Source organism: Mirounga angustirostris, unplaced genomic scaffold, assembly GCF_029215605.1.
Source record: "Mirounga angustirostris isolate CCGP_5_RB_7025 unplaced genomic scaffold, mMirAng1.0.hap1 SCAF_13, whole genome shotgun sequence".
Classification (NCBI taxonomy): domain Eukaryota; kingdom Metazoa; phylum Chordata; class Mammalia; order Carnivora; family Phocidae; genus Mirounga; species Mirounga angustirostris.
The window spans coordinates 73,788,513-73,814,371 of NW_026991721.1; the positions used below are offsets into that span (position 1 = coordinate 73,788,513).

At 38.9% G+C, this 25,859-nt stretch overlaps 1 protein-coding gene across 3 annotated transcripts in view; it reads right to left on the bottom strand.

Annotated features, from left to right (window-relative positions):
- Positions 1 to 25,859, bottom strand: part of MTMR2 (myotubularin related protein 2) — a 117,033-nt gene that overhangs the window by 67,171 nt on the left and 24,003 nt on the right. For all 3 annotated transcript variants that reach the window (XM_064577178.1, XM_064577179.1, XM_064577180.1), the window contains one exon: positions 5,619 to 5,724. In XM_064577178.1, coding sequence (XP_064433248.1) covers positions 5,619 to 5,724 — 106 coding nt within the window. The remainder of the gene's footprint in view (positions 1 to 5,618; positions 5,725 to 25,859) is intronic.

Below are 25,859 nucleotides of genomic sequence, written 5' to 3' on the forward strand. Positions count from 1 at the left end.
ACCAGACACCAGTTTCCTAGGTTCTTAATTCCACTAAGTGTCAAACTTTAAAAATATGTTCTTGGAACTGGAGGGTGTTATGCTGAGCGAAATGAGTCAATCAGAGAAAGACATGTATCATATGACCTCACTGATATGAGGAATTCTTAATCTCAGGAAACAAACTGAGGGTTGCTGGAGTGGTGGGGGGTGGGAGGGATGGGGTGGCTGGGTGATAGACATTGGGGAGGGTATGTGCTATGGTGAGCGCTGTGAATTGTGCAAGACTGCTGAATCACAGATCTGTAGACCTCTGAAACAAATAATACATTATATGTTAAAAAAAAAAAAAGAAGAAGAAGATAGCAGGAGGGGAAGAATGAAGGGGGGTAAATCGGAGGGGGAGACAAACCATGAGAGACGATGGACTCTGAAAAACAAACTGAGGGTTCTAGACGGGAGGGGCGTGGGAGGATGGGTTAGCCTGGTGATGGGCATTGAGGAGGGCACGCTCTGCATGGAGCACTGGGTGTTGTACACAAACAATGAATCATGGAACACTACATCAAAAACTAATGATGTAATGTACGGTGATTAACATAACAATAAAAAGATTTTTTAAAAGTCTACCATAACAGGAAAAAAAAAATTCTTATTAAAGAAAGCCTAATTTTAAAAACTGCAGATTTATAAAAAAAAATGCATTTGCATTAAAATTTTTATATGAAAGAGGGGTGGAGAAAAAATGGGGGAGGGGAAAATTTTGTATGAAAGGATTTTTTTTTGAAACTTTTTTATTGAAATTAAATAAGTTCCACTGCCAAGTGAAGAGGAAATGAAGCAACCAGAAACACTCTACAATTATTCACTAAGGAAGCACAACTGAATTTACCAAGGCTGAATTTGTGCTCAATTTTTCAGAAACGTATGTATTGGATTTTACCTGTATATGACTCTTTCCACAACAAGCAATGCTGAAAAGGTGAAAAATACAAAGAGAATTCCACTTGAATAAATACAAGTTTCAGATAACTAGCATAGTTCCATACCCCCTCTAATTTTCCATTCTTTTTCTGATGCAGAAGCAACAAATCTTGTTTCAATAAGAAATCCTCAACAGAAGCTTTCACATTCAGCTGTTAATCAACTTTTCAGGAAAGTGTCACTGCATAATACCTATAACAGAAAACTTCTATAATTTGATTTAAGATTCTCAGTGAAATTGGATTAGCTTTTCAGCGCATGGTGTTTTTTATACTTCTATTTAAAAGCTGTTACTAAAGGACCTTTAAAAAGGTTAAGGCTCAGGGCAGGGATAAACAGTTGAGGCTATGTGGAGAACTCAAAGTCTAGAGGTTAACCAACTTCAAATCATCTGTGAATGATGATTTTCACAACTACCATACCAAGCCCCTCATCTCATGCATAGAGCCAAACCACGATCAGGCAGAAAACAACACATAGCTGTCTGCAGTTAGGTCCACCTATAATTAACTAGCACACTTCTATTTTATGGCCACTAAAGGTATACATACTAAAAGCAAAATATCCATCAACTAACAAAATTGAGGAGAGGGACAATCAGATCTTTACTACAAAAAGCCTCTTTTTCTGATTATTTAGAAAAGCAATTTTCATTTATTAAGGAAGTAATACTGAAAACTGCTATTGCTACCTCAAAAAATGTATTAACGATATTCTTTGTCCCTTAAGAAAAGCTCACTACACATTTGAAAACTGCAGCAAAGTCACAGCAGGCTAGTCTCTCGGGGTAATGTGCTGTACAAGAATATGACCAACCTGAGCCCAAGTAAGGGCAACACCTAGCTGTGTGCCTTAAAACACAGAACTTAATTAATCTCTTCTGAATACCAGGTTTCTCACTGGTCCCATGGAGTAACAGTATCTGTCTCACAGGACTGTTGTGAAAGTTAAACAAGATGAGGCATGTATCAATGTTTATCAGTACCAAATTAGATTTTTTTTCAAGTATTAGAAGCACATTCTTCTTCCCACCCCACCTCTGAAAAGAGCACATATTTGCAATTAGGCTGCATTTTTTAAAGGATACTAACCTTTAATGTAATGTTAATCATTCGTCTCCCTTCCACAATTGAAAAAAAGACTAGTAATCAAAGATAACTTTTTTTTTTTTAATCAAAGATAACTTTAAAAATGAGGGAACAGGGTAACAGGCAGCCTACACACTACTAAGGAAAGTACAGTTGACCTTTGTTGCCCAAAACCATCTTCTCCTTAGTTTAACATTTAACAACTGTCTCTTCATTCTTCTCATAAAGATTCTGAGGGACCCTCTAAATTGTGAAAGATGCTAAATTCATAAGGCACTAATAGAATTCCTACAGTCATGGAGCTGATGTAGAACTTCAAAAGATTCCCTTGGTATCCTATAGTGCTAAGAAAGTTAATAATTCGGTACATTTTTGTATCTAATGTTAAATCTGAAGGGACAACATGCATAAAATAATACTCCAGACAAACGTTCATATATGATCACCCTACCCATGATATTACTTCCAAATAAAATGCATGCAAATGACCTTATGCTTCAGAAGGAAAATAACTTTGTTCCTTTTTGGGAAGGAAGGAAGGAAGGAAGGAAGGAAGGAAGGAAGGAAGGAAGGGAGGGAGGGCGGGCGGGCGGGCGGGCGGGCAGAAGGGAGGAAGGGAGGGAGGGAGGCAGGGAGGGAGGACACCTAGTGCCCAGATATTGGTTTCTAATACCATTCTCCAATAAAAGAAACTGGGCTCCTTGAGAAATGGATGACTATTTTAAGACTGAGGCAGGAAATATCAAGATGAGCCTGGAGTATCCTGTAGTGCTTACTTTAGGTAAAGTAGTAACACAGAGCTCAGAACAAAACAAAAAAAACACAATGATGGGAAAACATCAAAGGGACAGAAGATCTGACTGAAATAACTCTCAATTTGGAGTTGGCACAATTTGAGCAACAAAGTAGTACTGAATTAAAATCCAAAATATACAGTAGATATCTACAAGTAAATACTGATATAAATAAATAGCTGCATAAAGCAATAATTGAGAGAAAAGAGACAAATCTCCATACAGAAGAATTACGAAAAATGTATGTAGATGTCCCACTCTCAACAAGGTGGGCTTAAATGTGGGCTGTGCATAGCCACTTCCTTCCAGAGAGTATAGTATAAAAAGGAGGGGGTAAAAAACAGTATTTTGCAGTGAAAAACCCTAATACTACGTCCACCAAGTGATTAAGGTTAACATCAAAAGTGATAAATCATGCTGATAGTATATACCCTTGACATGATGTGATGAAGATGGCCCTTTACCTCTGTGGTCTTCTTCCCCAAAAGACATAATGCCGGTCTATGGGTAAAATATCAGACATTCTATAAAACATCTGACGAGTGCTCTTTAAAATTGTCAGGATCATCAAAAACAAAGAGTCAAAAAGCCTGTCACAGCCAAGAGACACCTAAGGAGACATGACTGCTAAATGTAATGGGATATCCTGGATGGGATCCTAGAACAAAAACAAGGAGATCAGGTAAAAACTAAGGATATTTGAAAAAAGTGTGGGCTTTTGTTAATTATAATGTATCAACATGGGTTCATTATTTTTGAGAGATGTACCATACAAATGTAAGACATTAATAATAGAGGAAACTGGAGGTCAAGTATATAGGAACTCCCTACCATCTTTGCAATTTTTCCGTAAATCCAAAAAGTGTTCTAAATTTTTAAAAATATCTAATAAGAAATAAATTACAATGTTTAATATACAAGTTAACATTATGACCCTCATTTTGTCCCAATATAAGTCGGTCACTCTTATTTCTATGTAAGGTGTCGAGGAAATGAAGTAGACCTGCCTTCAAAAAAGCTGAAAGCAGAGGCCACCTTTCAGTATCCTGCGATGTACTGCAATTCACATGTGTGCCTAGTTAAATAGTTTAACTAAATTAACCCTCACAAGAACACACAAATGGTTTATTTTGAACCATTTATTTATACTTTATTTCAGGCAAGAAACAGCAGGTTGAATATTAATAATGCAGGCATAGCAAGGAGCAAAAGTGACATTTCTCCCATTCCCAGTATGAGTTCTTCATCAATCACAACATAAAGTTAAAAATAAATTATGTGGGCACCTGGGTGGCTCAGTCAGCTGGGCATTCAACTCTTGGTTCTGGCTCACGTCATGATCTCAGGGTTGAGGTATTGAGCCCCACATTAAGCTCCATGCTCAACACGGAGTCTGCTTGTCCCTCTCCCTCTGCTCCTCCCCCTGTGCTTGCTCACTTGCTCTCTCTCTCTCAAATAAATAAATAAAATCTTAAAAAAAAAAAATGATGTTTTTAACTAATATAATCTGCCTAGAAGTAGGCCAAAAAAATTCACAGGCCTTCGGTGGATTTTTATTAACATAATGAATAAACAAAAGTTTGATACATATATAAAAGATATGTTTTTAAATAGCAACAAATTAAGGAGAGGGAACAATGGGTTTATATCCATTATTATTAATGATGAACCCTGCCCTTAATGTATGTTATGCATCAAGATAACAGCTAAAGACATTATGAAGCCTTCATAATTAGCACAACATATATCCAGATTATAAAGATAAATCTTTATTATTTTTAGTGATGTTTAAAGTCAGGTTATACCCAAACTATTATTTTATGACAATTCACAACACATAAGGACAAAAAAGCAGAAGCCTTTACAGATATTTGTAATCTGTATTCTTATATTTGTTGGATTCTGTTTTGAAAATGAAACACAAGAAAAAGATACATTCTCAGTATATGCTCAACAGCAAATGACTTCATGAATATAAACAATGTTCTCATTAAAATTGTGAAAGTATAACCACTGGGAAAGCAGCCACTTTGTCAGGATAAAAAGACTCTAAGGTTTAAGGGTTAGCACTGCACATGAAATTCATTTTCTCCATCATTCAAAGATAAGCAGCTCTAGAAAGGCAGATGAATCCAAAAACATACAAAGTGCTACAGGATATCACTGGTGCGGTTAATTTCATAGCAACAAGACCTTGAACAAATACAAGAATATTTAAACTATAATGAGATGTGTAGCAACTATAGTACAATATTTAAGTGACTTAGCTCCAGAACTGGACTACGTGAGCTAGATTAGCTAGAGAATTTATTAGTGATGAGACTTTGGACATGTTATTAATCTCTATGAGTTATTATTATCCCTAGAATGGTGATGAAAATAGTCTCTACTTCGTAGAACTGGAAAAAGTATTACAAGAGATATTTCATTACAGGACTTAGAACAACACTCGGGACATGGTAAGTACCCAAAAAAGGTTAGCTATTAGCGGCCATCATTATGGGAGTAATCATGAAAATCTTTTATACCACAACAAAACCCATTATCTTTTTGTAAAGAACTTCAAAGTTATCAAACTTAGAAATGAATTACACACTTTTCGTTTACAAATAAATAAGATTTCCAAATCTGCTGACCTGTTCTGGGCTATTTTATAGAGACGTAAGTCTTGGGAGACGACTCCATCAAGATCTCCTGCTTACTTAGTGCCAGGCTATGTTCACAGTGTCGGCCACAAACAGCTAACAAACAATACATCAAATAGCGTACGTACCCTCAAATCAGGAGAAAAGTTGTCTGCAGAAGTTGAAATGGAGTCCGATGATACTACAGACGCTGATTTTGTATGCACTGAATTCTCTGAATGAGACGTGGAAGCACTACAAAATACAAAAGCAAGGTGTTTCAACAATGGGGGCTTTAAAGAACAATGTCAGAATTTTTACTAATTATGACTCCATTGTTTATTAAAACTTCCATTGCCAACAGTCCTACTTTGCCTGCTCAAGCCTATCTCTAAATACGAATAAATTACAAACTCTCCATACCTGCAGGGTTAAGTATTCTCACCACATTCCCTCTGGACAGACTTCCCCAGTACTCCTGAATAAACTCTGGGCTAATTCTTTCTCTTTATTCAACCATCCATTCATTCATCCAATGACCACTCACTGAATGATCCAATATATAAAACCATTACACCAGGCACTAGGATTTGGAGATACTTATGATATAACTTAGCCCTCATGTTCATGAAGCTCACAAACTGTGGCAGAGACAGACAAATCAATAAATGGTGTGTTGTGATAATGATACTAAGCCCTGTGAAACTGAATAAAGGAAGCCCCCTTTAAAATAGTCAGGAGGCGGGGCGCCTGGGTGGCTCAGTCGTTAAGCGTCTGCCTTCAGCTCAGGTCATGATCCCGGTGTCCTGGGATCGAGCCCCGCATGGGGCTCCCTGCTCAGCGGGAAGCCTGCTTCTCTCTCGCGCTCTCCCACTCCCCCTGCTTGTGTTCCCTCTCTCGCTGTGTCTCTGTCAAAAAAATAAATTTAAAAAAATCTTAAAAAAAAAAAATAGTCAGGAGGCAAGAAGGGGGAACTCTCACACCCTACTATTCTTTGCAGCCCTCTGCATTCCCAACAGGAAGAAGCCTGTATTTTACTACTCCAGTAGGAGGAAGATTTTCTCCTTGCCTGGCAACAGCCCAGCCAAAGAGACTGTCACAACTCAGCCAAATAAAGCCACTACACTTCAAACACCCAGTTTAGTCCAATGGGCTTTGTGTTTATAACACGAAGTTTATAACTGCTTCTCTGAATGCCCCCTTTTCCACATAAAAGAGTCATCCTTTGTTCTCTGGACTTGCCTATGGTTTTGCCATAACTTGCATGTCTCAAATTGCAATTCTGTTATTCCATAAATCCATTTTGCTGGTAATGTAACTGACCGTTTTACTTTCGAGGTTAACACACTACAAACACAGAGAGAGAGACAGAGACAGAGACAGAAACAGAGAGAATGCACTGTGGGAGAAAGGAAAAGGAAGAACCCAACTTTACCCAGGAAGTTCAGGGAAGATTTCACAGAGAAGATGTTCTTTGAACAGTCTTGGAAGACAGGAAATTGCCAAGCTGACAAACAAGTAAGGGAATTCTAAAAACATACAAACAAAAAGCACTGCAAAGATACAGAATAATCAAAGAGCCCAGAACACTTGAGAAACTACAAAGAGTTCAACAGGGCTAGAGAAGCAGAAGGACAGAAGCTATAGAAAGATGAGCTTGTCTTTGCACTTATATCTTTCCACTAAATCAAATTCTATATAAGCCTGTCTTAAATACCTACTTCTTCCATTAAATAATTAAGTAATCACAATTTAATTAAATTACCCCAATTACCCCAAAAGGGAGAACTGTGTCTTCATTTTCCACAAAATCTACCACAGTCCCTATGTATACTGTTAACATGTATTAGGTTTGTTAAATTCCAAAACATAGTGACAATATACCTATGCCACAAACTGAATGATTTACATCATTTCCTTTTATCAGTAAAACAAATTTAAAATTATTTAAAGTAAAAAAAAAAAGGGGTGGAAAAATCTCAGACACTTTGAAGTTTAAAGTTCTAATTAAAAAATATATTTTTCTAAAGCTCCATTCCCAACATACTGAAAGTCTTCCTCACCCCCAAAGTCAAAATTTTTTCATTAGATTTTGATAAAATAATCCATCTTGAGATGTGACACTTAAAAACCAGATTGTTTTAAAATTTGTCCACCATAAACCTGCCTGTAACAATAACTAAATTATTTATACACTGTGAAAATCATCTCCTCCAAAAGAAATTGTCACTTCATTTTCTCTTGTTCCATTTTTAAGCTTTACTGGAGTGTGACTGTTAAAGCCGAACTGTGTAGGACACATGAAGGTGTACAACATGATGTTTTGATATACGTATACACCATGAAATGAGTACCGCAACCAAGCTAACGTAAACATCCATCACCTCACATCATTACCTTTTTTTGGCGGGGGGAGAAAATCTGAGATCCTCTTTTGGCAAGTTCAAGTATATGATACAGTATTACTCACAACAGTCACCATGCTATACATTAGGTCCCTGGAACTATTCACTTTGTATCTAACACTTTGTCCCTTTTGCTCAGTATCTCTCCATTTCCCCCTTTTCAGATCTATGGTTTGAAAGTATTTTCTCATATTCCGTAGTCCCTTTTTCATTTTGTTGTTTCGTTTGCTGTAGAGAAACCTTTTAGCTTGACATAGTCCCACCAGTTTACTTTTGCTTCTGTTGCCATGCTATGGTGTCAGACCCAAGAAACCGTTCTCGAGACCAACGCCAAGGAGATTTTCCTGTTTTCCTCTAGGATGTTTACAGATTCAGGCCTCACACTTAAATGTTTAATCCATTTTGGTTTGATTTGTGTGTATGGCGCAACATCAGGGTTCAATTTCATCCTTTTGCATGCGGATATCCATTTTTACCGAAACCACTGTACATTCTTGCCACCCTTTTCAAAGACAAGTTAACTGTGTATGTGTGGTTTTATTTCTGGGCTCTCTATCCTATTCCACTGATCTATGTGTCTTTTTATGCCAGTACCATACTGTTTTGATCACTACAGCTTCGAAATATAGTTTGAAGATGGGAAGTATGATGCCTCCCACTTTGTTCTTCATGTTCAAGACTGCTTTAGCTATTTGGGGTCTTTTGCGTTACCACAATGATTTTAGGATTGTTTTTTTCTATGAAAAATGCTACTGGAATCTTCAGAGAATGCGTTGAATCTGTAGATCACTTTGGTCAGCATGGACATCTTATGATTAGTTCTTCTACTCCATTAACACAGCATAATTTTCCATTGATTTATGCCTTCAGTTTCTTCCATCATAGTTTTATAGTTTGCACAAGTTTTTAACCTCCTTGGTTAAATCTGTTCCTAAGTATTTTACTCTTTCTGATGCTACTACAATGGAATTGTTTTCTTAATTTCTTTTTTGGAGGATTTGTTGTTAGTATATAGAAACACAACTGATTTCTGCATGTTGATTTTTGTATCCTGCAACTTTCCTGAATTTGTTTATTAGTTGTAACAGTTTCTCGGTAGAGCCTTTACAGTTCTCCATTTATAAGATCATGCCATCTGCAGAATGTTTGGGGTTTTTTTTTTAAGATTTTTTTTTTTATTTATTTGACAGAGAAAGAGAGAAAGCACAAGCAGGGGCAGTGGCAGGCAAAGGCAGAGGGAGAAGCAGGCTTCCCCTGGAGGAGGGAGCCCGATACAGGGCTCAATCCCAGGACCCTGGGATCATGACCTGAGCTGAAGGCAGATGCTTAACCAACTGAGCCACTCAGGCACCCTGCAAAATGTTTTTATATATTCATACAACGTGAAAATCATCTCTCCCAAAAGAAATTCATTTAAATGGATTAAAAACAGTATTACAATTAGAACACTTTGTAACATTTTTTTCAAATGCAAACATATATTTATTTTATTAACTATTTCAAGGTATGACTGTAGTTGTTATTTGTTTATACCCAACAACATATAATAATACTACACAAAGGAGCAGTCATAAGAAATTCTATTATCTAGTTTTGTAATGTAAGTATAGAGAAACTGACAGAGAATGTTTTCTCCCTTTCTTCTTTTTTCTGTTTTGTTGTTGTAGCCAACTTCTTACTAATTAAATGCCATCTGTGTTAAAATAACAGGTAAAATAATCAATTGGCACAGTACTTTGAGAGACATTATTTGTTGCCTACTCCATATGCATACATACCTCTTTTTTCTCCCTGACTTTGATTAGGGCAGTTTGGTGCCCAGCCCAACATGACATGCCTCCTTTTGGCTCCCCTGTGGTTGGGAGAACCATGTGACACAACTATGGTCAATGAGATTTAAAAGGAACTATGTTAATAGTTACGGAAACTTTTTATTTTCGTAATAAAGGTGAGCAGGAACAGCAGGTTAGCCCTTAACCTTTCCCACTTTCTCTTGACTGGAACAAGAACGTAAAGCTTAGAAATACTGTAGCCATCTTGTAAACGTGACCAACATGCTGGCCTGCTAAGAACAGGGAGCCAAATAACAGGAAGAACGTAAGTCCTCATGGTATCACTGAGCAGTTGAATCCACACCAACTCCCTACTTATGGGATTTTTTTATGTAAAAAAATGAAGTTCAATTTTTTTAAGATTTATTTATTTATGAGAGAGAGAGAGAGAGAGAGAGGTAGAAGGTATGCACAAGTGGAGAGAGGGTGCAGAGGGAAAGAATCTTCAAGCAGACTCCCCGCTGAGCATGGAGCCCGATGCAGGGCTCGATCTCACCACCTATGAGGATCATGACCTGAGCCAAAACCAAGAGTCAGATGCTTAACCAACTGAGCCACCCAGGCACCCCTGAAGTTCAATTTTTAAAATCACTGTAATAGAGTTTTATATTCTGTATAGCCAAACAATTCTAAATGATATGGCAACCAGCACCTCATAAAGTCTACTTTGGACAAGTTCACATGTGCAATACTACTTGTTATACATATGACCTTCTGAGAGAAGACAAAATTAAAGGCAATAAAACACAATGTGTAATTATGGGTAGCGTATTACTTAGAAAAAATAATTTTGACAGAGAAGATATAATAGCATGTCCCACTGAAAAACCAAAGGGTTCTTTAAAGTCAAAGTATGAAGTAAATATATCTAAGGGAAATAACAAACAAAACCAGGTTCTGTAATTAATAACTTGCAGTTTCGGATTCAAAGATTCAGTCCTTCAAGCATAAATGTGGCAAATAGTTTTTAATTATTAACTTCTCTTTCCAGACATGCATAAACATGGGTAGTAGATATTATAATCCACCGTGTTATATGTGAAGAAGCACTGATGTGTAGTTCAATGTAACCAGTTTACAAAAGGTTTTAAACCCCAGGCAAGCAAGGAGAGACTGGAAGAGATAGGGCCAGGGTATATCCTAGGGCTGTTCTTGTGATGATGGCAGACATACACATACACATACACACCACAGGAGAACTATTCAAAGTTCTCCTGGTATAAACAGGAAGTGCTGCCCTTTATGGCCAGAATGGAGGTGGCCACAGACACCCTAGAAAGCAGAGCTCTATTTTCAGTTGTTTTTTCCTTCTGTCAGATGCGCTCTGTGCATGCTTCTGATCGCCACGGGCCACTGGTATAATACAACCTAATGTCCACCACTCTTTTCCACTGCTCCCTTGCTTATGTTGAGGTCAAACTCTCTATGTTGATCTTTTATGAACCATTCCACAAACAAGCTCTGTATTTCCCTGAATGCACACCTTTGCTCATGCCATTCCAAAACAGAATGCCTCTTTATCCCCATCTATTTATTAACATCCTACCGACTCTTTAAGACCCAGTTAAAAAGCAAGCTTTCCAAAAAGTCCTCCCCTGCTGTTCCAGCTAGAACTAACCTCTCATTCCTCTGCACTTTCACAGACTTCTGCCTATACTCTATAATTACACCTAACACTTGCCACATTAGACCAGAGATCTTGGGTTACATGGCCACCTCTTTTTTAAATTATAAACTGCTAGAGGATAAGAACCTTGTAACTGGCAAGGCATTTGAACTCAGAGCAAAGACTGCAGTCTGCTAACCTCATTAAGTAACCAATACTACTTTGGTCCTCACTTTCCCTAGGCCCACAAACTTCAAGGCAGTCAGTCCAAACATTCCTCCTATCCTGGTCATCCTGAGCCTCTCTGCAAAAATGCCAGACCTTCTTGTCTATGCTTCCTCCACCTATTTTCCCTGCTCAGGTCTTCTTTCAGCTACTAACTCTTCCTAACCTTTACACCAGAATCTTTACTTCAGAGTGACTCAAATGCCTCACATCTTCAACGGAATTTTCCCTCCACCTCTCTGCCTCAGTTGACCCCTCCTCCCAGGAACCCACTCCCCTGTAGCCTTTTCTAAAGGAGACTCTTCTCCAGCATCTTAAACCCAAAGGTGAAAATAGCACTTCCCCAGCTCCACTCTCACGTTTCCACACTAGTATTACTTTTCCATCTTCATATGTAAAAGACTGACTCCTCCTCCTCCTCCTCCTGGCATTTGCATCTACAGCTTCCCTGTTACTGTTATCCACCTACCTTTTAATTACTCCTCACTCACTCATTAAGGACTTTTTCAGTTGTCTGACTTTCTCTTCTCCAAAGCTTCTCTCTGCTCCAAAGCTATCATCATGGGAATTTTAATATCCACAAGGATAAACCAGCAACCACCTATCTCAAAATTCCTCAGTTCCTACACCCCTCACCCACATTCCCACATCAGCAATGTGCTTCTGTGGTCATACCCTGGACTTCATCATTTCTGGGAACTACTCACAGTGTCTATAATCTTAAACTCAAGGAAACCAATCCCTGTCTACAGACAGATGGTATCCTTTCCAAATATCTCACTTTTCTTAACTTTTCCTTCATCTAATCTTCAACACGCTGGAGACAAATCATCCCTCAGCCCCTCAACTGGTCATTATCCTTCATGCTTCTTTGCTCTCCTTCTCCCTCTCACTTCTCTACCTATCTTACCTGAAATGTATAGTAATATTTTATAATCTCTTTGGCAAACCTTCAGCATCCTTATTTCTTATCCATTGGCCATCACTGCTCTGCTAATCCCTAAATTTGTATCAATATAACTATCTATCATCTCTGTGCTAAAGCTTAGCTATAATGGAAGAAATCTTCAAACTGGGACCGCTTAAGACTCACAGTTAGAAACATGAGCTAGGCAGTGTTCAGCAACCCATCACAACCAATTAATCCAAAGTCCTATAGAGTCCACCTCCCTATCACTTTGAATGCATCCATTTTTCCCTCCTAATTTTTACTGCCTTAATTCAACACCTCTTACCTGGACTACAGCAAATCACCTGTCTCCTTTCTCCTACTCATCCAATATATCACCCCAAACCAATACCAAAGTGATCCTTCAAAAACAGAGATCTGATAATATCATTCCCCCAACTTAAATTTTCAGTAATTCCTCAATCCTTCCCAAATTGAGCCCAAACTCCTTAGCATAACGCTTGAAGTCTTCCATGATCTGGCCCTTGTTCTACATAACTAGCTGTAGCTTCAACTCACCTGAAGCCATTGGGAATGGCTTGCAGATTCCCTATTTCTTCTAGCCATTTCACACCTCTGTTCCTTTGCTACCCCTGCTGACGTTGTCTGCAGTGTCCTTCATAGACTTCCATGCCCTCTTTGCCTCTATTCATCTTGTAGGCATGACTCTTCCTTTACTGTACACTGGATATATTTTTATGTATTTTTATAATAACCGTATACTTTATTGCATTTAATCATCTACAAGCTCCCCCTCTTATATTGTTACTGTCTAATATAACAATATTGTATACTATTGTATACTATTCCAAGATTCTTTCTTTACCACAGATCATTTCCCCTTGTTGCTCTCAATAAAACACGGAAAGTGTCTGAAAAAAGAATATCTGGCACATGTGTTAGTTATTATTTATAACAAATGAATATTACTTCACATGTATTATCCCCCAAGTCAGATTAGCTGCATAAATACTTATAATGGCAAAGCTGCTGTGTCACCTCTTATTAATACTATTTCTGCTGTGACATATTACAAATGAGAATATAAATCTCCCCCAGTGACTGTAACCAAAGATTTACTAAAGGGGAAAAAACCACAAGAACTACAATTAAAGACCTGGTATTTACAAAATAAGAAGTTATTATGTCTCTTGGACAGTATTATGTTAGCAGTATTAGAAAAATGAATATTATCATCATTATAGAAGCATGTGTCTTGGCACTATGAATGCCTTTTTTTTTTTTTTTTTTTAAGTAGATTCCACAGCCAGTGTGCAGCCCAATGCGGGGCTTGAACTCACGATGCTGAGATTAAGAACTGAGCCGAGATCAAGAATCAAGGACACTTAACTGACTAAGCCACCCAGATGTCCCACTGTGAATGCCATTTAAAAATGAAGTCTGTCATTGCTATGGACTGAATTATGCCCCCACCCCAAATTCTTTTTTTAAAGATTTTATTTATTTGAGAGGGACAGAGATTGCGAGAGAGAGCACGAGTGGGGAGGAGAGGGAGAAGCAGACTTCCTGCTGAGCAGGAGCCAATCTGGGCTGGATACCAGGACCCTGAGATCATGACCTGAGCCGAAGGCAGAAGCTTAACCAACTGAGCTACCCAGGTGGCCCCCCACCCCAAATTCCTATGTTGAAGTTCTAACCCCCAATGTGACTATAATTGGAGACAGGCTTTTAGGAGGTAATTAAGGTTAAATGAGGTCATAATGGTGGGGTTGCTAATCCAATAAGATTAGTGGCCCTATGGGAAGAAGAGAGAAAAAGCCTGCCTCCCCTTTTCCCCCAATTCCTTCCCTCCCCAATCCACCCCCCCCAACAATGAATGCACCTAGGAAAGAGGAAAGGCCATTCGAGGACATAGCAAGAAGATAGCCATCTGCAAACCAGTCAAAGAAAGACCTCATTAGGAACGGAATTGTCTGGCAACTTAATCTTCGACTTCGCAGCCACCAGAACTGGGAGAAATAAATTATTGTTGGTTACGCCATCCTGTGGTATGGAGGAGCATTACATAATAAAAAGAACTGTTCCTAATTCTATCAGGTGTGATTATGAGATTATGTAAAAAAAAAAAAAAAAAAAAAAAATGCTTTTACTTTTTATTTTATTTATTTATTTTTAAGATTTTATTTATTTATTTGACAGAGACAGAGCAGGAGAGCACAAGCAGGGGGAGCGGCAGAGGGAGAAAGAGAAGCAGGCTTCCCACTGAGCAAGGAGCCCGATGCGGGGCTTGATCCCATGACCCTGGGATCATGACCTGAGCCAAAGGCAGTTGCTTAACCAACTGAGCCACCCAGGCGCCCCTACTTCTTAAATATGTGCACTGAAGTATGTAGGAATGAAAAGACATGATTTGCTTCAAAATAGTTCAGGAAAAAAAAGAACAAGGAAAAGAGATAAAGCAAATACGACAAACTATTCAGTGTGGGTGATGGGTCATTAGAGGATTATTGTACAACTCTCTCTTTTGTGTACACTTGAAAATTTCTTTAGGGGCGCCTGGGTGGCTCAGTCGGCTGGGCGTCTGCCTTCAGCTCAGGTCATGATCCCAGAGTCCTGGGATCAAATCCTGCATCGGGCTCCTTGCTCAGCAAGGAGCCTGCTTCTCCCTCTGCCTGCAGCTACCCCTGCTTGTGGTCGCTCGCTCTCTCTCTGACAAATAAATAAATAAAATCTTTAAAAAAATTTTTTCTTTAAAAATATAATAGCTTTAGAATCTTAAAAAAAGAAAAAAATACTAGTAATTTTAAGAACTCAGTATTTATTTGAACTCAACGACCAAGCTGTTGAAAAGCAGCAGTCTTAAAAGCAGTGGTGGGAAAAAAAAAAAAGCAGCGGTGGAAGACAAAAATACCACTAGATGAAAATACAATTGCCCTAGGTTATAGTTCTGACATCATCAAACAAGAAATCTGTGACCCTGGGCTTTTCTCCCAATTTCTTAAAAACAGCTTTAAGTGCTCTAGAAAGAGAATGTTGAGTAACTTGCCCAAAGTCACACAGCTAGTAAGTGAAGAGCCAGCATTGTCCAGATCCAGAGTAGGTAAATAAGAAGAAAAACACTTCTCTGAGAAAACTGTGAGTAGACAATGAATATTCATTCATTTGGCCTATTTTTGTTTTCCAGAGAACTACATTTCCCAGAACTGCTTACCTCAACTTAATAGATACTCCAAAGCACAAACTAGTTTCCAAGAAGAAACAGTTTGTAGTTTCCTTTCTTCCTCCCTTTTCTTTCACATTGAATATAATTTTTATTTCCCATTTTCATGTGTCATTCTAGCAATAAAACTTGGCTGAAAAAGCCAGGGCCAGCTCCTACCTACATTCACTTCAGAGATGTTAGTCTCATCTGTCCTTGCTATATTTTCAAATCTACAAGCATAATTTTCCTCAAGCATCACTCCAACAAATCCTTAGCACTTGCATTTAGTATGACTAAGGTGCTTATACAGGCACCCCATGGCCTCCAAATCAAATTAAATCTCATCATCATGGCTTTCAGAGTGTCAGGGCTCTCCACCATACATAATTCTAGCCCACGCTTACATTCACTAACGCTATACAAAGCTCTTCCTTGCCACTGGTCATGAGAATCAGACTCTTCCCACCTTCTACTTTGAATATCTTTTAATTTACTCTCTAAATGTCTTTTCTGACCAACTGTGGTTTTTAACTAAGTCTTCTGTTGAAGGTTCATTTTCCACGAGAAACCAGTCTTAAGTTATTCTTACTGGATCCTTCCAGTAAATCTAGGCATCCCAACATCTTTGCATGTGTATTCAGTTACAGTTATGTATATATGGATATCCTATGTTTACATTGATTTGTTTTGTTCAAATTGATTCATTATACAGTACACATACTCCTTTTAAAGAAAGTTAACAATTACCAAACCCTTACTATGTACAAAACACTGGGTTATAGAATAGCCTCCGCCCTTGAGATTTCAGTCCTGTAAGAGACCTCATACCACATCAGCACATCACTAATACCATGAGAGGTACAAACAAGTACTAGGAGAAAAGGCTCAAAGGAAATGGAAGTAATTTCAGGTTTAGAGGAAGGCAAGAAATACATTAAAATGAAGCATTTAAAATTGCTACTTCTACAGGTAAAATGGTCAAATATCAACTATTCCATATGGCTCAATGTGATAAAATGAAGAAGACAGAAAAAAAACTAGTTGGGTCTTTAAAGATTGTGAGGCACAGGTCGGGGCATTGTATATTATAAGCATATGCATACACGAAAAGAAATTTTAAAAAACAGCTTGGGAAAGTATAGGGCATATTTTGTGGACAATGAGTAGTTTACTCAAATTAAGTGGATAAAAGGACAAAAAGGTAGCCTGGTGCCAGACCACTGAGAATCCTAAATGCCAGGCTTAAAAGCCTTGCTAGGAAAAGGCAAGGGGCTCACAGTAAGATAACACTCCATGCCGCCTAGGGTGGCTACAATTAAAAAGATATATAATAACAAATGTCAGCAAAGATACGGAGAAATTGGGACCCTCCTACACTGCTGGTAGGGCTGTAAAATGATAAGAGCCACTTTGGAGAACAGCCTGGCAGTTCTTTAAATATGAAACAGAACTTCCAAATGACCCAGCAATTCCACTCCTAAATATATTCCCAAGAGAAATTAAAAGTATGTCCACACAAAAGAACACATGAATATACATAATGTACATGAATGTTCACAGCAGCGTTATTCATAATGGCCAAAAAGTCCAAACCAGTCAATGTCATCCCCCTGCTAGAAATCCTCCAATGGCTTTCCACTTCCTCTTACCTCAAATAGCCTTCAAATCATTACAGGATCTGCTCCCCACCTCCTTCTCCAGCTTCCTCTTATACATCTCTCTCTCCCTTGCTTTTCCTCAGTTCCATCACACTGGTCTTCTTTGAGATCCTTAAACATGTTGGCCCTTCTGCAGGGAGCATGGTTATGCCAAACTCCTTCTTAAGTTTTCAGCTGAAACATCACCTCTTCAGGGAAATCTGACCAGATCCCTCAGTAGTTGTTGGCTCATAGCACTTTGTGTTTTTAGTTCTTTCTACCTAAGAAATCCTGTTCTGGGGTGCCTAGGTGGCTCAGTCATTAAGGGTCTGCCTTCAGCTCAGGTCATGATCCCAGGGTCCTGGGATCAAGCCCCACGTCGGACTCCCTGCTCCACAAGAAGCCTGCTTCTCCTTCTCCCACTCCCCCTGCTTGTGTTCCCTCTCTCGCTGTGTCTCTCTCTGTCAAATAAATAAAATCTTAAAAAAAAAAGAAAGAAAAGAAAGAAATCCTGTTCTTACTTTTCTTTACAAATGTTTGATTAACATCTATGTCCCCTAAAACCACACACTTCAAGAAAGAAGGAACCATGTCAATTTTGCTCACCATTCTGTTCCCAGGACCACTCAGGAAATATTTGTTGAAGTAATTAATGAGTGAAAGAATGAATGAGAATGATCAAAAGATTGGATTATTCTAATCAAAATCATCAGAGGCCATGACTAGAATATCCAAGACAAAATTAAAAAGAAACTTGGTAAAGGGAGGGAGGGATCAGAACAAGGATAGAGGAAGATAAATGATCTCATTTGCCATCTGGAGTTACTCTGCATATATTATTTTATACATCATAGTGTCCCATTTCCACTTAAACACTTCTTAGCACACTGGGGCAAATATTTCTTTAAAGAGATTATGTCTTAAGTGAATGACAAATAATCGTTAACTGCTGGGAATTGGTTTTGGGCTATGTGTTATTTCCACATTGGGATGGTTAATAGTTGGGAATTGAAAAACGAGGATTTTAGTCCTATCGAGCTAACAGCAGTATCCTTGGCCAAATGACTTACTCCCCATTCCCCGTTACAGTTTCATTATCTGTGAAAAGTAACAATTAGACTATTTTAGTGGTGCTTTTTGGTGGTCCTCTACCTCTTTGAGAATCTCAAAGCTATTCTCTGATTTGTTTACAATGTCAGGGACTTTCAGGTTAAGAACCCTGGCCTAGATGATTCCCCCCCCCTTTATTTTTAAGATTTTATTTATTTATTTGAGAGAGAGAGAGCACGTGCACATGAGCAGGGGAGGATCAGAAGGAGAAAGAGAAGCAGACTCCCCACTGAGCAGGGAGCCCAACATGGGGCTCAATCCCAGGACCCTCAGATGACCTGAGCCGAAGGCAGACACTTAACTGACTGAGCCACCCAGGCGCCCCTTTTAGTTCAATGTAGTCTAGCGCTTCTGAAATGAGTATTCTACCTTTCGTTATATCCATACAGTATCTAAATAAATACTGAAAAATTAAATTGTCCACAAAGTGTATGTGTATCTATCTATATTTTCTAATTCTATAATCACAGCCTTAGTCTTAAATATGAAGTTAAGATTCAGACTAAATAGAAATATTCTAATATTTTATTTCTTACAATAAAGTCTTTAAGAGAATATTTGTGTATAATAAAGTCAAAGGGAAACTAAACCCAATAGCTACACTTATTTCAGGAGCTCTGGGCTAACACTGTGTAAATTCAACACCCCTGGTTATAGGTAAACAGAAATGACATCCTACCAAGAAATATAAGCTACAATTTCTTTAAATATTTTTATTGTTTTCATATTAAGTGATTTTACCAGAAACTAGATCTTTTAAAATGTACTGGAAAAATATTCTAATTTAGCTAAGTAATGATTCTTTTTCAAATTTATTACATTTAAAATATATATGTATAATAATTAAGGGAAGAGACCCCCTAAAAAAATATATATATGACTGGCTCAGTAAATCTTCTCTCTAAATAATTTCATCACATTGAACTGGAACAGAGAAATATAAACTCAATTGACTTGGGAACATCACCCTTGCCAGTCCCCAACATGGTCATGTTTACAAGGCTTTTTACTCTACGGTGTGCACATGTATTCTAACCTTGTGACCTTAGGCCACTGAAACTTAGTATTAGCTTCAGAGGCCTGACTCATCTGGAGTACTCCTCCGCCAAGGTGAAAAATGAAAATGTATGATTTGGAGTAATTCTGGCACTTGGATCTCTGACAGCACAGTCATTTTTCCTTCAAACACCACCTGTGGTTTTCCTTCACAAGTCTCTTTCCAAATCTACAGATCATATTCCATTTCTTACAAGGTTTGTCACCTTACACATCATAACAAAGCATCTATCCTCACTGGCTCCATTTTCTCAATACCCACTCACTCCTTAATCCCTAGCCATCTGGCTTCTGTGATTACTAATGATTCAATTGTAAAAAAAATATTTTAAAAAATTTTAAATGCTCTTTTCTCAGTTCTGATACTATAAATTCTTATCTCCTTTCACTAGCATATGGTTTGGGTTATCTCATATCTCAGGTGAAGAGTAATCAATACTCTTGAGCACCCACTATACTCAAGATCCTACTGTTTTAGGAACTCCTAAAGATAGAGATAACAGGCTTTCTGCCTCTGCTGACTTTTTACTCCAATGTACTTAAGTACACACACACACATACACACACACACACGCATATACACCACAATGCAGAATATGAAAAATAAATGAGAGGGACACCTGGGGGACTCAGTCGATTAAGCGTCTGCCTTTGGCTCAGGGTCCTGGGATCGAGTCCCGCATCAGGCTCCTTGCTCAGCAGGGAAACTGCTTCTCCCTCTGCTGCTCCCCCTGCTTGTGCGCTCTTGCTCTCTCTCTCTCTCTCTCTGACAAATAAATAAATAAAATCTTAAAAAAATGAACGAGAGAGAAATAAAGCACTTAGAGGTCTGGAATTGAAAAATTCACATACAGCTTTAATTTATGGGCTTGAAGAAGGTTTTATGAAAGAGATGGTATCTGAGGTTAGCCAAAATATAGAAGAGGTTCAACACCTTCTCAACAATTTCACTAAGCAAAGAAACAGCATGAAAAAATCCAAAGAAGTGAGAAATTAGGGGATATTAAAGTTATTGCAAGACATAGACCACTTTGGTTGGAGTTCAGGATACTTATAACACACAATCAGAGATAAGCCTGAAACAGGTTTTGGGTTTTTTTGGGTTTTTTTTAAAGATTTTATTTATTTATTTGACACAGAGAGAGAGAGAGGAATCACAAGTAGGCAGAGTGGCAGGGAGCGGCAGAGGGAGAAGCAGGCTCCCCGCTGAGCAAGGAGCCTGATGTGGGACTCGATCCCAGGACCCTGGGATCATGACCTGAGCCAAAGGCAGACGCTTAATGACTGAGCCACCCAGGCGCCCCTGAAACAGGTTTTGATTAGACTGTAGAAGGTCATGACAAATACATGGATATTTAGATATTTTGTTGTGAAAGCAATGAGAAGCTACTGAAAGTTTTTATTAGATTTTTTTTAAAAGATTTTATTTATTTATTTGATAGAGAGAGAGACAGAAAGAGAGGGAACACAAGCAGGGGGAGCGGGAGAAGCAGACTTCCCACGGAGCAGGGAGCCCGATGTGGGGCTCCATCCCAGGACCCTGGGATCATGATCCGAGCCGAAGGCAGACACTTAATGACTGAGCCACCCAGGCGCCCCTATTACAAAGATTATTTTAAGAACAGGTCAAAGAACAGATGATAAGAACAGATGATAAGGGCAGGAAAATCTATTAGGAGACCTCCCCAAGTCAGAGGAACTGAGGGCTTAAGCGAGCAGTAAAAATGAAATACGAGTGGATGCAAGGGACACCATGGAGACAGAATCAATAGAACTTGGCAAAGAACTCGACATGATGAGAAAGGGAGAGAGAAGGGTCAAAATATGATTCCAAGTCTTGCTGACTCAGAAACCAGTGTGCCAAAATAGCAAAAAAGAAAAAGAGGTAGAATGGTGAGCTGAGAGTTCCATCTTGAAATTTTAAGATTGAGGTGGCCTCAGGGGACCTCATATACTAGTAGGCCAGAAGATTTCAGTCAGATTTTACCCGGCCATGCATTTGTTCATTCGTTCATTCGTTCATTCATTCTTTCATTCATTGGCGCAGTGTTGAGCTATTGCTTACTCAGGGCTGGATGACTGCACTGTGACAACATATGGGATACAGCAATCTTCCATGTGCTCCTAAACTGTAGCCTCACGGGAAAAGCAAACGCCCATTTAACTGCTTAGGAATTGATTGTGATGAATGCTTTAAGGGCAGTTAAAAAATACTATAGGACAATAAAGGAAGAAAAGATTCAATGTGACTGGGAAAGGTTGAGGCCGACCTAAAAGATGGGTCGTTTCTGAGGGACACTGGCCTGTTAGGATCTGATGGTAGAGTGGAAGAGGGAAAACATCAAAGACAGAGAACAGCATAAATAAACAGATGACTTGGAGACGCCGATGTGACCGGCTCTGTGGGTCACGGCAGGGGTGGAGGCAAGAAAGGCTGAACTATGTTTCATGAAGAAACCTGGATATGAAAAGCTCAGACTCCATTCTGGAGACAGTGGGAGGCCATCAAACATTTCTAAGAAGAAGTGTCATATATTCTGTTGGAGTTAGGAAGCATTGATGGGGGGGGGGGAAATTCTACAGAAACTTAGTTAATATGTTACTGAATTAGGTCTTAATGGACAACTGAAATAGGCCACAAAATGACAAAAATAGGAAATACAGAAGAAAAAGTTTGAATGAAGTATGTGGAAATATGCACTAGATTTTGATGTTGATGATGATGTTGAATCTGAGGTTCTCACAAAATACCTACGTGAATGTGTTTATCAAGTAAGTGGCAACACAAAACTTTTCCAGTTTTCACATTTCCTGGAGAGGTTACAGCTACATTTATTTAGCTAAATCCACAACACTGAGTCATGTAACCTAGGAACAGCATATACAGCAAAAAGAGATGTGAGATTTAGTGAATGGAATTACATTTATTTTCACAAAATAGAGACTGAGAAGCAGAAGTAGAGAGGTAGAAGTATAGAAAAAAATAGATGGAAAAATCAAAAGAAAAGTTTAGTGAAAGCCAAGAAGAGTGTTTTAAAAACCAATAGTTAACAGTATGCAACACTACACAGCAAAGGAAAATAAGAGAAAAATCCAATGGATTTATTAATATATGTTAAATCAACTAATATGTCAACATGGTCTATATAACGTTTTAGCAACAATAATCTAGTATGAATGAAAAAAACTGAGATAATGAGGCATGAACTGTCTCAACTTCTTGCCCCTCTCTCAGCAAATTTATCTACATGCAAACCAACTCTTTCTCCCTTAGATGATGGATGACATGTCTCTTCTCAGGTTCAAGGCCAGTCTTTCCTCCCATGCTCTCCATTTTATCCCATCTGGTCTCCTTTGGAAAGCGTGTGTGCACATGCGTGTGTGTTAATGCACAGGCTTTACACCACACTGGACAGTTAGCAGGAACTCAGCCGTGAGTTGCTGAATCTATCTCGGCATTATTAACAACATACTGAATTCCACCTTCAACTACTCTACCGATACCACTCTCCGGATGTCATTACTGACCTCAGGAACCAAGGCAAGGGCGCCTGGCTTCTTTCAGTGCTCACCCTCCTTAACCTTCCTGCAGTATTTGATACTATTATCACTGCCTCCCTCTTGGGATGCTTTTCTCTCTAAACTTCCTTTGTCATTAAAATTTACTAGAGTTCTCTATACTCAAATATTCTTCTCTAGGTTCTTTTCTTCCAGTTGCCCTCTAAATATAGATAGATTCTCTTGAAAGTTCTAACCTTGGCTCTGTTCTCTGTACTCAATCTCAGAAATACAGACTCCCACAGCTTCACTTGTCACCTTTGTGCAAAAGCTTTTCAAACATATCTTTAGTCTTCTCAGTCCCGCATCCACAAATACTTGCTACTGGGACCATCTGGCCCCACCTTCTCTCCAACCTTATTTCTCTCTGATCCTGCTTGGCGACCGCCTGAACCTTACAATAACATTAAGCTGGGTAATAAGTAACTAACACCAGATCATATTTTTCAAATTGTTTCTTTCAAATGCAAATAGAAGTATCAGTTAACCAACTATTCTGATAGTCAGCCAGTGAATTATAGGATATTATCACTTCCAAAGACCTCTGAGATTACTCTAGTGAAACTCCTCTCATTTATACAAATAAAGTACAGTGCAGAAAAGTGAAGGGAATGGTTTGAAATATCTTATCAAATTAGTGGCAGAGCCAGCTATAGAATCAGATCCCCTTTCGACTAAATCACATTGCTTTGTATATGGAGTACAGAACCAAAAGGAGAAATACCCTCAGGGTGCTTATTCTCTAACTGGAGAGATAAAACACACACGCACAACACAGACACACCAAGACTTCTCCCACATAAGCTCACTGCGTAAGGATGAAGATCAGCTAAGAACAATCAAAGAATACTCCTCGGAGAAGATAAAGCTGAACTGGATTTAGATGTGGGTTAAGAATAAGACTACCAGAAATCAGTACCTTTAGGCCCGTTTCCCATAATTCCTTTAAGTATTTAGACAACAAACACAGAGAACACAGTCTATGAGAAGACTAGATTGTTACTTAAATCCCTCATTTAGAATTCAATATAAAGCCAAGTGGTATTGCAGGATCTGAAGTAAATAAAGATAAGGCTCCAATGACAATCTAGTATTATCTGACAGAAGGTTATTACTCTTTGACTCCTAATTCATTTCACTATGTACAAGTGCTTCATTTCCTTTTACTCCACTCACTAGCCATGTGGCCTTGGGCAGGAGGCTCTTCCTCTCTGAGTCTTAGTTTCTTTACCTGTAAAATGGAGATGATAAAATCTACTTCATATACTTGGTCATTTATTCAGCTCCTTGTGTTCCAAGTAAGGCCACCCACTCTTCCCCAGCACCTACCCTCCATCAGCAGGAGTTAAGAAAGGGCATCAGAAATCCAAATGCTGGAGGAGTAAGACTGTCCCTCCATCTCTCCCCCGGCCTTACCACCACCACTGGGAAAAGTAAAGAGGTACCCCCAGAACTGTGGGTGACCTGTGCAGGATCTTAACCCTCCCTCCCGCCTCAACACTCACAGTCTCACCATACTCCATCTTAAAAAAATGTAAGGACTAACTTCATCATATCCTTTAGCTCTGTTTTCAACAGTTCCCGCAAGAAGTCAGAACTGCAGACCCTCATTGCCTCTTCTGATCCTATCTTCCATTCACCCCCAACTCCTGTACTTTGGATTTTCAAGGTCAAACATCAGCAAAATTTCCTCTACTCTCTCTCAAATGGCCTCTTTTTCACTCTAACTAAAGCCTGGTCTTCCCAAGGTCACTGCTCTCCCCACAGATCTTTTAAATGGAAAAATAAGGCCTCATTTTCTGTCCTATGCCCCTCTCCCACCACTGTGTCTGCAAACTGGGTGTTGTTCCTCATTGCCACTTGCAGACTACTCTTCCTGTCTGTGTTTAGAAACAACCCCAAGCCTTCAATCTCCTGCCATTAGACTATACCACCCACGACCAGTCCTTGTTGACGTCATCTACTAACCTCTAAGTCACTCTCTCTCATTCCCTGAAGAATTAGCTCCAGGCTCACATCATTTTAATATTAATACAATGCCATAATTCTTACTGATTTCAATATCCAATATCAATGAGCATCCAACATCCTGGCCTCTCAGTTCCTGGACCTCCTCTCCTCCAATGATCTTGTCCTCCATTCTACCTCAGAGATTACAATCATACCCTAAACACTGGTAGTACCAATTAACTGTAAGCCCTCCTTAATTTAAATTTCAAACATTCCACTGTCTGACCTCCAGCTCCTTCTCTCTAGCATACCAGTTAATCTATTTAATTGTTCAATCCTGCCAAGACCTCCACTACTATTATTTCATGTCCTCACTTCTGTCTTTCCCCAATTATTAACTTCTTGGCCTCTTATGACAATCACTCCCTTGCCCTTGATTGCTTCATGGTACTAACCTGGCAATACCCAAATGCTAGTTAAAGCCACCTCTCTGCCTACTTCAGACCAGCACCCACACAGATGAATCAGTACAGAGAAAACCATACAACCATAGAGCCTGGACTGGCTTTGAATTCTAACTTATCTCAACTAGGTCCTTAGCACTGCTCAGCAATCACACCACATTTCCCCAGTCCATATGCTCTCCCATTCTTCTCAACTATTTCGGGTCTTTCTTTCAGTCTTTTCTTTCTTCACTCTCTACCGCCCTCTCCATCCCGCAGTTTAGTAGATGATCTACATTCCTATTTCACTGAAAAATATAGAAGGAATCAAAGGAGATATTCCATAAGCTCCCCAACTACAACCCACGTGCATCTCTTACTTTGGAGAAACTGTCTATACTCTCAGGTAAGCTAGCCCATCCACTGAACTCCAGCTCGTCTCATCTATACAAGAAA